Source organism: Pavona decussata, unplaced genomic scaffold (assembly GCF_977016875.1).
Source record: "Pavona decussata unplaced genomic scaffold, jaPavDecu1.1 SCAFFOLD_8, whole genome shotgun sequence".
NCBI lineage: Eukaryota > Metazoa > Cnidaria > Anthozoa > Scleractinia > Agariciidae > Pavona > Pavona decussata.
In genome coordinates, this window is record NW_028145431.1 from 45,001 (window position 1) to 60,273 (window position 15,273).

General features: G+C 36.6%; 1 protein-coding gene and 1 pseudogene across 1 annotated transcript; both read right to left on the minus strand.

Annotated features, from left to right (window-relative positions):
• Window positions 1–2,037: 2,037 nt before the first annotated feature.
• LOC146488700 (chymotrypsinogen B-like) lies at window positions 2,038–12,451 on the minus strand. The gene is made up of 5 exons (XM_085112842.1): window positions 12,389–12,451; window positions 11,355–11,552; window positions 10,603–10,815; window positions 9,668–9,831; window positions 2,038–2,211 (listed from the first exon to the last, which is right to left on the minus strand). Exons 1-5 carry the CDS (start codon window positions 12,441–12,443, stop codon window positions 2,053–2,055), a joined length of 789 nt encoding a protein of 262 aa, XP_084968968.1. The 5' UTR covers window positions 12,444–12,451; the 3' UTR covers window positions 2,038–2,052.
• LOC146488701 (52 kDa repressor of the inhibitor of the protein kinase-like) lies at window positions 7,210–8,043 on the minus strand (annotated as a pseudogene).
• Window positions 12,452–15,273: the final 2,822 nt, after the last annotated feature.

Genomic DNA, 15,273 nt, shown 5'->3' on the forward strand with positions numbered 1-15,273 from the left:
ACGATTCAAGGTCAACTTACAATTTCACAAAGGCAAACCTAATATTTCTTTCATCTCAATGGCTCGTCATCGTATATCTTCACTGGACAGACGAGACAAAGCTGATTTTGATGAACTTAGTCATAAAATATTTACAGAACGGGTGGCGATTTGTTTTGAAGAAGGCTTCTTTGTTTGGGAGTTCTGTTTACTTAGTTAAGTCAATAAACCTGTTCGCTTTCTTGGAAAACAACGTTGTTACACGGTGATTCCTCAGTATTGCACTGCGCTAGACTGCAAGCAGTTCCTTTCTGGATAGTCGAGAGGTCGCGCGAAATAGCCGAGCGCTAAAAAAAAAAAAAAAAAATAGAGCGAATGAGCGGGAGGGGGCTTGGGTCTCGGGGAATATTCACCAATATTTACTTCGCTTTCGGCGAATAATTGTTAAATAATCTTCCGTTTGAATTGCTAACATCTGGTTGTACAAAACGTTAACAACAGGTTGCTTAAAAATAGGCAACGTTGGCGTTAGCTTCCTTGTCAACTGTAAAAGAACTTGTATTTTTCTTCCTTAACCCACAGAAGTTTTAATATGTATGGGATGTTTCGCCTCTATAGCCTTTCTCATTCCCCTCCCGCCTATGCTCACTACCATTTTCTGTCTTCTAGAATACACAGGATGGTGAAATGGCTTTTCGACAAAGTTGGAATGGGCTTTAACATCTCTAGCTCACTCTTTCAATGTCTATTGGGTCTGTTGTCGGATGGGTCCATTGCTAGACAGCGAAATGTTTCAGAGTTTTGTCGTTTTTAAAATTTACGATCATATCCTGTTTTCTGTCATTTCAAGGTAGACCGAACGAGCTGATCTTATTTGGCACCCTTTTAAGGGTTAAAGGAAAGGCAGTGATGCGCTGTTATCTCGGGAGAGGGTGATGATTTTGTGCACTCAAGGTGTTATCCTTTTTGGATGTCGAATGAAGCCGAATACGAAAAGTTGCATGTTGAAAAATCGAGACGACGAAAAATGAAGTATGTCAAATGACTAACGTATATTGTTCAAAGTGAAAAATTGAGTGTAAAATGTGTGTGGTTATGCCTAATGGATGTTGAAAATGAAAAGTACAATATAATGTCACAAATGTAAAGTTGAATGTTGAACTGTACAATGTAGTCTGAAATGCAAGAAGGAGAATGAAAAATATAAACATCGGATTTTAGGGAGAGTGGAACTCCATGCAAGTTTCAAACAATTTTGATTATCTTATGTCCTCCATTTCAAACATCATAAAACAAACAAACAAACAAACGTGTTTCATGTTCAACTCTTTATTGTGAGCTTTGACGAAACTAATGTTCATGTTCATGTCCATGTCCATTTCCACTTTTAACCTTCGAATAGAATAAAATAGGAAAAATAAATAAATAAATAAATAAATAATCATAAAAATATTTTATTCAATTAGTATTGGAAATCGATTGAGTTTGTATTGAATAGACTTTATTCGTTCGTATTTTCGGTATCGAACTTGAAGTACGCTGCACTTACGGCTTATCTTTTATATCTGCGGCTAATCATTTGAGGTACAAGTGTATTCCAAAACCTTTAAATCTTTTGGTTCTGAAGTCGATTGCGCTAAAAAATTGAAGGGCTGTTAGCAGATCATCTTTTTGGTGGTTAATCACGCATTATCGTGATGTTTAACCTAGTAGTTAGTAGGTAGTAGTTATTATTATTAAAGTAAGAATTAGCGAAAAGTAAGTCATAAACTTCCCGAACACTCAAACGATTTGGCAGACGAGTTCTCATTCATTCTGTTTACTAAAACTCAGAAAAGAGAGTGACTGTGATCGCCTTGTAATAATAATAAAAACAAAGTTTTCATTTTTTCAGGCAACGGAAAGCAGGTATAATGCTATTAAGAGAGCTTCTGGATTTGATTTTTTTAGCATCTTCTATCCAATGAGATTTGAGTATTTTTCAGTCCTATGATAAACAAAAAGGTGTCATTGTTTTCCGCTTTTTTTTTTTTCTTTAATCAATTGTACCTTGACTTTCAAACTGTGAAACTTTCATTGAGGCTTGTTGTTGTTGATCCAGCTAATGTAGTTGCTCACTCGAGCGAACACTGTGAAAAAATCAGTTCTGCACATGGGATTCCCCCAGCTCACGATACCTCGCACCACATATTTTCCACCTTCTCTGCAGACCAAAGGTCCACCACTGTCCCCCTGAGTAGATTAATGAAAGAGAAAATTAAGGAGACATAACTAACGACAAACAGCTGGTCTTTACTTAAACGTCATCCTTGTTTGCAGCAGATTTAAAGTCAATAATATTAGAAGGTTCTTTGAACGGGAAAATAAAGGCGAAATCTTGAGAAGTTATTTAAAAGAGTCAACAGTTCTTGCATTCCTGACGGGAGAGAGTTCCATAAGTTAGGGGCTACCATCATGAATGATTGGTCTCCAAGTGTCCGATAGGACCTGCACGGAAATAATACAGTTAACCGTAATTTATACCTTAAACCGGTTGCAGGTCTAATATTTAATCTTGGTTGGTCGAACCCCCTGTAAGCAGCCACCCATAATGTCAAGGATATGTGATCGCTTACGGGAGGTGGTGGCTTACCAGAGGTCACACCACAGGGGGTCTGAATTCCGGGTAATATTAGATATGGTAATTGCGGAGACCTAACCCTTTTGCCAGTGCTTATCGAAACCTATAGTAATCACTTTTCCTAGGTACAAGTATATTAAGACTGGTCCAAAAGTATTCTAGGCAAAAACATCTTAGGGTCTATGATGATTGATGATTATCTCACAAATTACTTAATACAACGATTGAGACAATTATTGTGAAAGAAAAGTGACTCTTTTATTACTCCAAGTGGGGCTGTCAAATTTTGCAGGGAACGGAACATAAGCAAAAAGATAAGAAAGATAAAATATGAGTTTTTTTTTTTTTCCTGCAACAGATGCAATCTGATTAAAGTTTATTTCAGTGTGAAGTATAGTGCAGGTGTATTTTATCAATTGTTTCAATTCTATATCGGGAAACACTTCCGGTAGCTCTGACTGTGAGATTTACGGCGTCTGCTGTAATGATGTGGCCAATATCTTACAGCGACACATTTTTCAATTTCAATTTGAGAGATACACCAATTGTGTGTCAAATGGTCGCCTACGGGAGGTTAAAAAAAATTAAAAATTTTAAACAATCATCTCTAAAAGTTGTCTCTTACGAGAGGTGGTCGCTTACGAGAGGCTCCATCTATAGTGATTTGACTTGAAAAATTTTGAAATTTTGGAAAAGTGGTCGCTAATGAGAGGTGGTCGCTTACGATAGGTGGTCGCAAAGAGAGGTTCCACTGTAGTAGCAATGTGACAAAATTTATGCTCTTTGAAAATTAGTTTAGTAGCATCATTCTGTACTCTCTGGAGCATATCCAGTTGACTGGCGGGTGAACCATAAGTAAACGTTTACAACAGTCAATTCTGTTAATAATGAGGGACTGGATGAGTGCCTCAGCAATTTAGCGATGTTAGTGTTATCCTGCGTGTGCGATCAGTGTTGACTTTTAATAGAAGGAAGACCATCGCAGTTCAAATTGTCACCGCTTTTCAAACATATGTTTTCTAAGTTTATATTCAAAGTTGACTTTGGCTAGTTGTTGGCGTTGCTATGACTGACGATTAATGATTCTGTCTTGTCACCATTTAACATAAGGCTGTTTGTGCGCACCCAATTTATCACCAACATAACATTCCATGTTGCAACCTGTTAAAAATGTTTGAATTTTTTTCACTTTGCTGTTTACACAGGGGGAATGCGTATTGATTATGACTAAAATACGACAAAAGAATTTGTTGTAATTAGTGTTCTTCCTGCGTGCGGCAGTCATTCTTTATAAGTTATGCGCGGTCGCCTTTTAACTCGAGGATTCGGACCAAGCTTTCTTCGGAAACCTTTCGAAAACTTTAGTAAAGAGACAACCAAAAGACAAGCAAGAATGACGACCTGCAAGAAATCCGAGGTAACAGGCCCCCTTAGAAATGTCATAGTATGTTCAGCGAAGTAAACGAATTAAACGTTTATATGATAGCTTTGTGCTGAGATGAAAAATTTGAGCATATTTTAGTTTGATTTCCACTCATGTCTGTCGTCATCATGAAGTTTAAAGTCATGGAAGTTTAAAATTCGATACTTTGTTTGACAAATTTCAGAGGGAAGTAGATTTGCTTTACGGTCTAACTGATGTCTTTGACGGATATGCAACGTTTTTTGTCGCCTAGCTAAACGATTGGAAGCCCGTTTTCGGCTGTTTTAAAGGAAACAGTTTAATTTCACATGGATGAATCTGTTATTTTAAAGTTTGTTAATCAAGTAAGGAACAAAAGTAAAACTTCGTTTCGAGTCAGAACATTAATCGACCGTTACAACCATTTCTGAAGCTAGACATCCATTCTAGTTTTACAGTCAATCCAGGTCACGCGTGAACAGTATTTCCAAGAATGAAATGAACATTCGAATTTCTCTTTGTAATGTCCGACGTGTGAATAGAATGTTGGACATTTCTCTGGAAATCGTTCCGAAAAAGCAGGCGCGTAGCTAAGGTTTCGAAAGAGGGGTCAGCAGCGAGGCCTGGATCCGAGTTTGCATGATCGCCCCAGTTAAGAAATTTGGCCGAGCGAGACTAAGTACTGATATTTTGATAAACAAACATGGCGGCGATTTTATGTGAAAGCGCGTCTGTGCGGATTCGCAAACAATTTGGCTATTCGACGTTCAAACATCACAGGAAGGTTACGGTCGCTCTTTTACCTGAAGTTTGGTCATCAAGAGGGATCACGGATGCAAATTCTGCAGCGAAAAACGAAAATACTGTAACCAACGACTAGCTCCTGTAGAAATTGACACTCGCGAGAGGTAGTAAGCTAAGACTTCCTCCATTCCACTTTATCGTAACCTTCCCTATTTTTTTCATTTAAGTACACTGTAGAATTTCCTCCCTTTACAGCAACTACCCAATGGGAATCAACAAACTGTAGAGGTTCCGGTGATCTAATTTTCTGTTTTTCTCACAGTCAACCCAGGTCACGCGTGAATTGTATTTCCAAGAGTGAAATGAACATTCAAATTTTTCTTTGTAATGTCCGACGTGTGAATGGAGTGTTGGACATTTCTCTGGAAATCGTCCCGAAAAAGACGCATTAACTGAAAGAAGATTCTAAATACTTGGGAAACAATTGTTATTCTAGAAATATTCAATTTTGCAATGTAAAGAAAATTCATAGCTTTATACCGTCAATAAGGTAGGGAAATTTATACGGAAACTCTGAAATCTCGTTGGCGATGCTGACATGTAAATTTCAAAACTCCGTTCAAATTTCAAAAATATCGTTCACGCGTGACCTGGGTTGACTGTAAGTTAAAATGTTTCTATCATACTCTCAACAACAAATTTTTCTTTTTCAATCTCTTCTAAATGGTGAAAAGTTGAGAGGTGATGTAAGCAGCACTTCGCTCTTCAACTTTGCCAAGTGAGCCACAAATATTGAATTTTGAATTCAGTATGTATTCTTGGTAATAACTATCATCATTTTAAAGACAGAGCTGAACTTATCTTTCATTATTTTAGATTTTGTCTGTCATACCTCTGGAGCGAGATCTGGAACATAAAAGAGGCAGGGTGCTAAACAACAATACTCCAGCCAGTCATTACAATGTGCAAGTGTTTGAAAATGCGCAGTAATTGCATAATTTACAAAGTGCTAATTACACTTGACTATGTTACACAATATGTACCAATTAAACAGTATTGCAATATGTTACAGTTCTGATGAATTTTGTCATGTGCTGATGACATAATTATACTGCAGAGTAATGTGGTCAGCTAGGTTAATCCTCGAGTTGCTAGAAACACTTCAGTAATCAAGGGGTGATAATTTAGATTGTCTTCTTCGAAATGGCTGTTGCATACACAGATAAACCATGGTCCGGGATCTATTTGTTACTGTATCTCCCTTGCAGTTGGGGTTTAGGGTCCCAGTAGCCCTATTTTGGCATCCACCAATGGGGGAAAACCACCATACCGATATAGGTGGTCATGGACATCTGTATTAAAGGGTGACAGCTAATATAAGACAATAATATTTACATGTACCTTCCAAGGTTTCTGCACATGCATGTGGTTTCTACAGGATCTTAGTGTATCAGTACATTGTTCACCCGGTGCTACTGAACTCAACTTCCCAATTTTTTGCCAGGAGAATAAGGACCTGAATGTCTTTTCACGTACGTTAATCTCCCCGTACAGACAAGGGACAAACACCCTTGCAACCGCTCATACAAACCTGGTAGCTCTATTCACAATAATGTTGAGCAATCTTTTTTCTTCTGAGATTTTTATAAGCTATCCTTTCCAGTTGCAAAATTTTCTTTAGGACTCAAGCCGTTTTCCTTGTGTATGCATTTAAACCATTTGTGCATTAAAATTAAACTTACAGGGATAACTGTCGTCACGCAACATTTAAACAGAGGGAGAATTCCATTAAATAAACATGCTGTTTCATTCGTAACGACGCTTTCAACAGTTAATACGCATAAAATGTGGGACAAATACTTTTAATAAGCTTACATTAAAGTTCCAAACCGATCTTGAGAAATAAGCTTACATTCTGGGCTTTCGCGATGACAGTCGCCCGGCAGTCGTGAAACACTGCGTGGCTTCTAGTTTCTTCAGAACTGAACAAGCATCGAAATTGAAATCTACTATTTTGTCGACGTACAATATCTTCCTGAGACGACGAAAACCATAATCGTTCGCTACATTAGAAATCATATTCTTCACCACACACACTCGCTGGTAAAATCTCAGCTCAGCTGAGAACATGTCGCTCGCAATTTCAATGTTGACGGCTCTACCAACCTAAAACAAAACTGGCACCTCATTCCAGCGGTCTTGATTAATCGTAGTGTTCAAACTTCGTACAACCGCAAAAAAAAAAAAAAAAAACAAAAACATGCTAACAGTAAATAAACAATACCTGTTAAAATACGAATGCATTCACACCATCGAGTCGCCACGGTCAAAATAGCATGAATCCTTCGCATTTCGCGCATGCTCGTTACGGTTTTCGGATGATTGACAGATTTCTTTACTGGGGCGATCATGCCTTTCCGAAAAGCGGCAAGATCAAAGAAAGCTGCCAGCCCCCCCTGGGGTGTTCGTTGAGCCCTAAATCTTGCTTAGCGCCGGAGACGTTCTCACTAGGGAGTTCTGGGAGCATGCTCCCCCGGAAATTTTTGAAATTCTAGGTTCCCAGAACCTCATTTCCGGCATTTTGAGACCAATTTTAGGCAAATCACAACTTTGTTTTACAGCAGCTTTTTAAGCTATATACATCATTTCGACGGCATAATTGTTTCAACTTAAAACAACAAAGTTTAATGTACATTCCGCGCCCTGTCAAGTTCTGATAGCTATTCGATCTGCTGATAGTGATACACCCAGCTGGTAACTGCATCATTCTCGGGTGTAGGCCTTCGAACAAATTGACGATCTCGTCAAGATTGACAGGTATATCATATTTGATATGCATTAGAGCCAGGGCGGACAGCCTACTCTCTCCCTTGGTACACCTTAAGTATTTGTTCAACCTCCTCATTGTGTTTATGGAATGTTCACATTCACAAGTGGTGACTGGAAGGGTGGCAGCAATTTTCAGGAGCATGTACAGGTTGGGGAAGTCGTCGGGGTGACATGCTTTTAGTGACGAAGCACACGAATCAGCAACAATTCGTTCGTCCTGAACCATAATTCTCCACCTCTGGAATTCGGAGGAAAAGAGTTATGGAGAGGGTAGATCATCTTGATAGAAATCCAGCAAATAAGTGAGCTGCTGAACATTGACCTAGCTTTCTTTAATTACAGAGAAAACTAGGCCAATCAGCTTACTGACCCTTAGTGTTAGGCCTAAGAACTGGTTAATATCTCTCTTTTTCTTTGGTTGATGTATTTCGACCACAGGAACTTTATTTAAAAGTTTTTCTTCGGCCATTATTGATCTTCGAATCCCTTGAACCCCCCTTCCTACGCGCCCGAAAAGACGCATTAACTGGAAAAAAAAAAAAAAAAAAAAAAAAAAAAGGATTCAAATACTTGGGAGACAATTGTTATTCTTGAAATATTCAATTTTGCAATGTAAAGAAAAATTCATAGCTTTACACCGTCAATAAGCTAGGGAAATTTATACGGGAACTCAATTTTCAAAACTGACATGTTAATTTCGAAACTCCGTTCAAATTTCAAAAATATCGTTCATGCGTGACCTGGGTTGACTGTAATTAAGGAGTTACATTCGAAGCTGTCACCGAGATCTTAATGTGATTTTGCTTGATAGATTTCGTGGACTACTTTTTGTTTATACGTGCAGTCAGTAGACTTGAAAGCGTTAAAAAATTGTCCTAAAGGAAACTAAATTTATTTATTTATTTTAAACACCACGAAATACATTCATAGAAAGTTACAGTAAACATTAGACTAAGATTTTACATAAGTTTACAGAAGAAGAAGAAGAAGAAGAAAAAAGTAAAAAAGAAGCAAGAAGTGGCGAGGAGACCTCATGAAACCCCCGGGCTTATACTGAGAGGTCTCCTTGGAGATATGTTAGGACTGTAAGACTAGTAAAGACATTGTATTTGGATTTTTTAACATACGGTGGTAAGACTATAAGACATAAAAGAGTATAGGCCTTATCACGGTTTTCGACGCCATTTTGACGGGTAAGCAAACAGGCTTGAAATAACAGTGTTTGTATGAAAATCCGATTTCAAATAATTCTCATAAAACATCGCTTCTAAAAAATACATGAATTGGAAACTTTTGGCACTAAAAAAAAGGATTTTAAGAACAAAATGTGAGGGATGTAGCTGTAACAGAAAGCGTCCAGTCGTGTTTTGAACTTTCCATACATTTGTCTGTATAGTGAACCAGCCGTGAACTACTGCTAAAAATAGTTCGCGGGAAAAAATACAGGGAAATGTATGGAAAGTTCAAAACACGACTGGGCGCTTTCTGTTGCAGCTACATCTCTCATCTTAATTTTTTTTTCCTAGGGCCAAAAGTTTCCAATTCATGAATTTTTCAGAAGCGATATGTTATGAAAATTATTTGACATTTGATTTCCATACAAACACTGATATATCAAGCCTGTTTGCCTACCCGTCAAAATGGCGTCGAAAACGGTGATAAGGCCTAACATTGCGTGATCGTGGATGAGATATTTCCCATTCGAACATAGATAACGGTATTTTGTCTGGAACCTGCATTTAGTATGACTCCCATTTAAGTTTGTCGATATCTTTCTGTGACAATCTGATGATGGCAAGCAAGAGTTAAAGTTTAATCTTCGTACGATTTTACTAGTGGGAACTCGTTGAAGAATTCCAAAATGCATTCCTAGCGATAGACGATCAGGCCTTAGTTCCTGTATTCAAAATGGTCCCATTCGCGCAAAAGATACGACCTGTAATCTTTTACTGTACACAATCGCTGTGATTTTCCCTTTGGGAAGCATTTAACGAACTACCGTTGGACACTCCAAGAAAGGAGAAATTGACGCTTACTCTGAACTTAACTGAAACTGTTTAGATTTAAGACATCGTGATTCTATTTTTATTTACCTGACATCCACCTTTGCCTCTACCCCCTGCACATATCATTTCGCTTTCAATAACCGGAAGGATTGGTCCATTTTTTCTACTGCAGGCACTTTGAGAAGCAACAGGTATCTTTGCCTGCTGGAGAACATCAGCCTGATCCCCTTGATTTACAGTTCGTCCCCAACCTTAATAATAAATAAATAAATAAATAAATAAATAGATAAATAATAAATAAACGAATAAATAATTAATTAAATGAAAATGCAAAATAAATAAATAAATAAATAAATAAATAAATAAGTAAACAAACAAACAAACAATGAAATAAATAAATGAATAAATGAATAAATGAACAAATGAACAAATGAACAAATGAACAAATGAACAAATGAACAAATGAACAAATGAACAAATGAACAAATGAACAAATGAACAAATGAACAAATGAATAAATGAATAAATGAATAAATGAATAAATGAATAAATGAATAAATGAATGAATAAATGAATAAATGAATAAATGAATAAATGAATAAATGAATAAATGAATAAATGAATAAATGAATAAATGAATAAATTAAAAAATAATAAATTAATAAATTAATAAATTGATAAATTAATAAATTAATAAATTAATAAATTAATAAATTATTATTTAAATGAAAAGGCGAAGCCGCGTTCATGTGCATGAATCCGAAGCATACGGCTGGGAAGACACAACCATATTATAACGGTATCCTAAAAAAGGCTATGCTTTAAACCTAATCAGTATAGGCTTTGTGTTCTGCGGGAGGGTACTGTACCATTGAATGGTTTTCTGTGTACTAACATGGTAAAAAGGCAGCTAAGACTGCCAAGAAATTAAATAAACAGAACGCATTGTTCACGAATTTCTCTCTATCTCACGCAGTGAGTCTAAGTTAGAGATTATTTAACACATACTTTGATTTATGTACCTGTAATGAAGCACTGTGTTCCTGGTCTGGCCCTGCTGCCACCTTTTGGCAAACACACAGTGTTCACCTTTTTACTTGGCTTAATTTTCCCACGGAGTTGAATGAGGGCAATGTCATTCCTGAACGTGTTTAGCACAAAATTCCTATTTCTGGTGAGCTTTCGCAGACGGAAGGTCTTCTGGACAGGTGTTTTTTTACTTAGACGGTGTGCGCCTGTGGAATAAAGGAAACAACATTAATACGTGAAGAGCAGTGATTATAAAATGAAAGATAACTTGTGTATCACAGAATGTTGAGAAAGGAAGTGATAAAAAGGGTGCAAAATCATCGTGGGCACTGATAAAATAATATTCGAACCACATGTAGTCGCCTTTCATGGCCATAAATAAAGTTTTTTAAACGTTTGAAATATTACTTGACGTCTGCTTTTGAGGGTCAATATAACGAATGTTTCAAAAGGCGTTCCAAAGTTTATGAGGAGAAGGAAACGATTGCAAACTTTATATAAAAACTCTTATGAAGCTGGTGAATAGGGAATCCTGTGAATAAAATGATTTGAATTATCGATCGGTCAGAAATATTTACTCCTGCTCGTTAAAGCACGTTTCTACCTTTTACGGGAATTTGAAGGCTTCTATCAGTACAGGTAAAGCGGTTTTTCTTTTTGGTTAACTCCAAAAGTGTTCGAGGAAAGTTGTGCGGCTAGCTCACGTTTTATTGAAATATATTCAAAATTTTTATCAAACACTTACCCACAACGATTGTGACTCTGCGAAGTTCCGTGATAAAGCGAAAACAGTGGGCTGCAGTGAGAACCAAGTCCCTTCCTATAAGTGATCCTCCACAAAAGTGGTTGCCGTTGAATTGGAGAGAAACTTGCCAAGGCCAGCCGTTTTCACGGGCATTTTCACCATTTACAACCCTGGCAGAAAATGACTTCTTTCCACAACCTTGAGAATTCAAATACAGCAAAATAAATGATATACTTTTGATCCCATGCCAACATGAGAAACCAGATGTGCATCACTGACTGTATAATTATAAAATGACTATTACTGGATCTCGGTTGACGAAGCTTTCCTGCATCATCATTATTGAGAATGTTGTATTTATAATGTATTGTTTGTCCCATAATTCTGGTTTAATGGACTTAGTTCCCACGAGTCTCCTGTAGCTCAGTGGTAGAGCATCCGAACTAGTAATCGTAAGGTCTTAGGTTCGACTCCTGATAGGGGCACTCTGTTTTTTTTTCCGAGTGTGCCTGTTTCACTTATTAAAAAATAAATCATTGCCATTTATTCACCAGGCTTAAAATATTCCATCACACTAGCTTATTCCATCGATCCTCTTTTTGGGTATTTACCGGTGGTAGACGCTTTGCATGCTTTTTTTAAATAAAAATGTGGTATAAATTATACTTGAATGAATAACTACTATGTATTCGAATTGGCTGTCTCAGCAAAGCAGATAAGAAAGATTAACAAGGGGCATCGATTTTTTTTTTAATACAGTCGATTGAGCCTTTTTTTTTTCCTCATTTTGCCTGTTTTTAGGGTAAAGTAGGTAGTTTTGAGGAAATTTTCGGTTTCAAGTAGGGAGTAAATTGACAATGAAAGTCTATCTGCCTTAAACAGCTATTCTTGACACATAACATGGATTCATATTTGGCCGAGAACTTATTGTTAAGTTAAATGTTCTCAGTGTTTTGTAAGAGAGCGCCCATTTAAGGACCAAGCAATTTTTCACACAGGCTTATATTGGGAATTTTGCGTTTCGTGAAACTTACCTTGAGAGCTTGAAACTTCAAGCAGCAAAAGAGCGACCACTATACACGGATACATCTTAAGTGGAATTTCTACCAAATATGAATACAAGCTAAGACTGGCATCTCTTTTATGCGTTGCAGTATTGGATTAGGTGTAAGACATCTGGAGTTCTTTCCCAAATACCACTCATGGTTGTGGTAGGCGTTAAGTGTCCCATGCCTCAGCTGTCATATGGTTTTCTCTTTTGCTTTCATATCAAGTTTTCACCGTTTAATTTGTTAATGTTTTCCCTTGTTCGATAAACCTTTGATGCATGCCCATCTCATTATGTCCTGAACATTGAAGCTAGGTTTTATTTAGCCAAACTACGTTAAGATTTATTCGAAGCCGAATAAATCACCAATTGTTTACATTTTATTGTTTGCTGTAGGGATATTGGCTTAGACTTAATATTAATATTACACTGTAGGACTGAATCGCTCCTTCTACTGAGGAAGTCCTTTTGGTATTATTTCTGACACCCATGAAAAGAAAAAAAAGGAAAAAAAATTGAAACAGGCAATTCTAATGTACCACTATGTATGCGTCCCTTTCTAAATTCTAGTAAATTAAACAATAAAGCCAAATCCCTCCAGGAGTTTATTGACAAACCTCTCTTCATATATAATCTTGAAAATATCTAGTATATGAAAATAACTAGTATACGAAAAGAACTAAGAACTTTTATTGCTTAAGCAATGTAAGCTTAATTTCCCCGACCATAATTCCTGCTGTTGGTGTAAAAAGCACAGGTCATAGCAATGTAAGGTTTTTTTTTTTTTTTTTTTTTTTTTTTTTTTTTTTTTTTTTTGGTGAATGAATGCAATTTAATCAAAATAAACATGAAAACGTTATATGACTGTGGACAATAGTTTGAAAGTATGTCACCTTCTCAAGTATCAGATGGCCTCCGCTGTTTCCAAATCCTCTGCATTGTGGGCGTATTTTATAAATTTTTATATTATTGTTGATGCAGGATATTTGCTGACGAAATTATATCTCTACAACTGAGGCCTTCTGTCCGAAATTATGTAACTTGTTTTCGATTGTACGCCATGGGAAAAATGAAAGATCGTCCATTTTATTTAAAGTATAAAACGAGAGAACTTCGACAGCTTACGGCGATGACATGGTTGAACTATTAGACATGTAAAATCAACATCAGCCATTCTTCTTGGAGAAGCCTGTTGTTTCTATTTATATTGCGGTTCAATTAAATGCAAGTTGACATTGATTTTTTTTTTTTTCATAAAAAAATTTATACCTTCTTTTTGTGTCCTACATAAGAAATATACTAGCGAGTAAACCAGTGCCATACCTGGGTGCGGATTCAGCGTGCATAAAAGTGACCGAAATTATTTATTATTGTGAAAGCAATCACTAGTCATCCTGGTAGTATATAATAATTAATTAAATAATAAAAATAAATATACTAAACAACCTTTACTTAACTACGGCAGTGTTTATAGCACAAGTGCTAGTGGGGCCGAACATTAAACTTCACAAAGAAATAATCCGAGTGTCCCTATGAGGAGTCGAACCTAAGACCTTTTGATTACTAGTTCGGATGCTCTACCACTGAGCTACAGGAGACTCGTGGAAGCTAAGGCCATTAAACTAGGTTCATGGGACAAACAATACATAATAAATACAACATTCTCAATACTGATGATGTAGGAGAGCTTCATCAACCGAGCTCCAGTAATAATCACTTTAACAGTTATACCATCACTGATGCACATCTAGTTTCTGATGTTGGCATGGAATCAAAAGTGTGTCATTTATTTTGCTGCGTTTGAATTTTCTAGGTTGTGGAAGGAAGTCATTTTCTGCCAGGGTTGTAAATGGTGAAAATGCCTCTCCAAACTCCTGGCCTTGGCAGGTTTCTCTATCGATCTTAAATTCAAAGGCAACCACTTTTGTAGAAGATCACTTATCGGAAGAGACTAATGGTTCTCACTGCAGCCCACTGCTTCCGCTTTATCACGGATCTTCGCAGAGTCACAATCGTTGTGGGTAAGTGTTTGTTAAAAATTTTGAATATATTTCAATTAAATATGTGAGCTAGCCACACGACTTTCCTCGAACATATTCGCATTTAACCAAAAGAAAAACCGTTTGATCTGCATTGATAGAAGCCATCAAATTCCCATGATGAAAGGTAGAAACGTGCTTTAATGTAAGTAGTTTTTGTGTGTGTGTTTGTGAATGAAGGCGATTTATTTAAAATGAACATGAAAAAGTTATATGAGTGTCAACAGTAGTTTGAAGGCATGTCTCGTTCTCTAGATGGCCTCCGAGGTTTCCAAATCCTTTGCATTGTGGGCGTATTTTATAAATTTTTATTTTATTGTTGATGCAGGATATTTGCTGATGAAATGATATCTCCACAACTGATACCTTCTGTCTGAAATTATGATTTGTTTCCGATTGCACGCCATGGGAAAAAAGCAAGGAAGATCCTCTATTTTATTTGAAGTATAAAATGAAAAAGAAAAAAAAAAAAAAAAAACTAGTGAACAGCTTTTTGGTGATGACTTAGTTGAACTACTAGACATGTAAAATCAACATCAGCCATTTTTCCTGGAGAAGTCTCTTGTTTCATTTTTATAATGCGGCTCAACTAAATGCAAGTTGACATTGATTTTTTTTTTTTTTATGAAAATTTATACCTTCTTTTTGTATTCTAAGTAAGAAATGTACTAGCAAGTAGACCAATGCCATACCTAAGTGCGAAATCAGCGTGCATAAATATGACTCTAATTATTTTTTATCGTGAAAGCAGTCATTGGTTATTGTAGTAATATACAAAAAATAAGTGATTAGAATAAATAAGCTAAATAACGTTTATTTAACTTCGGCAGTG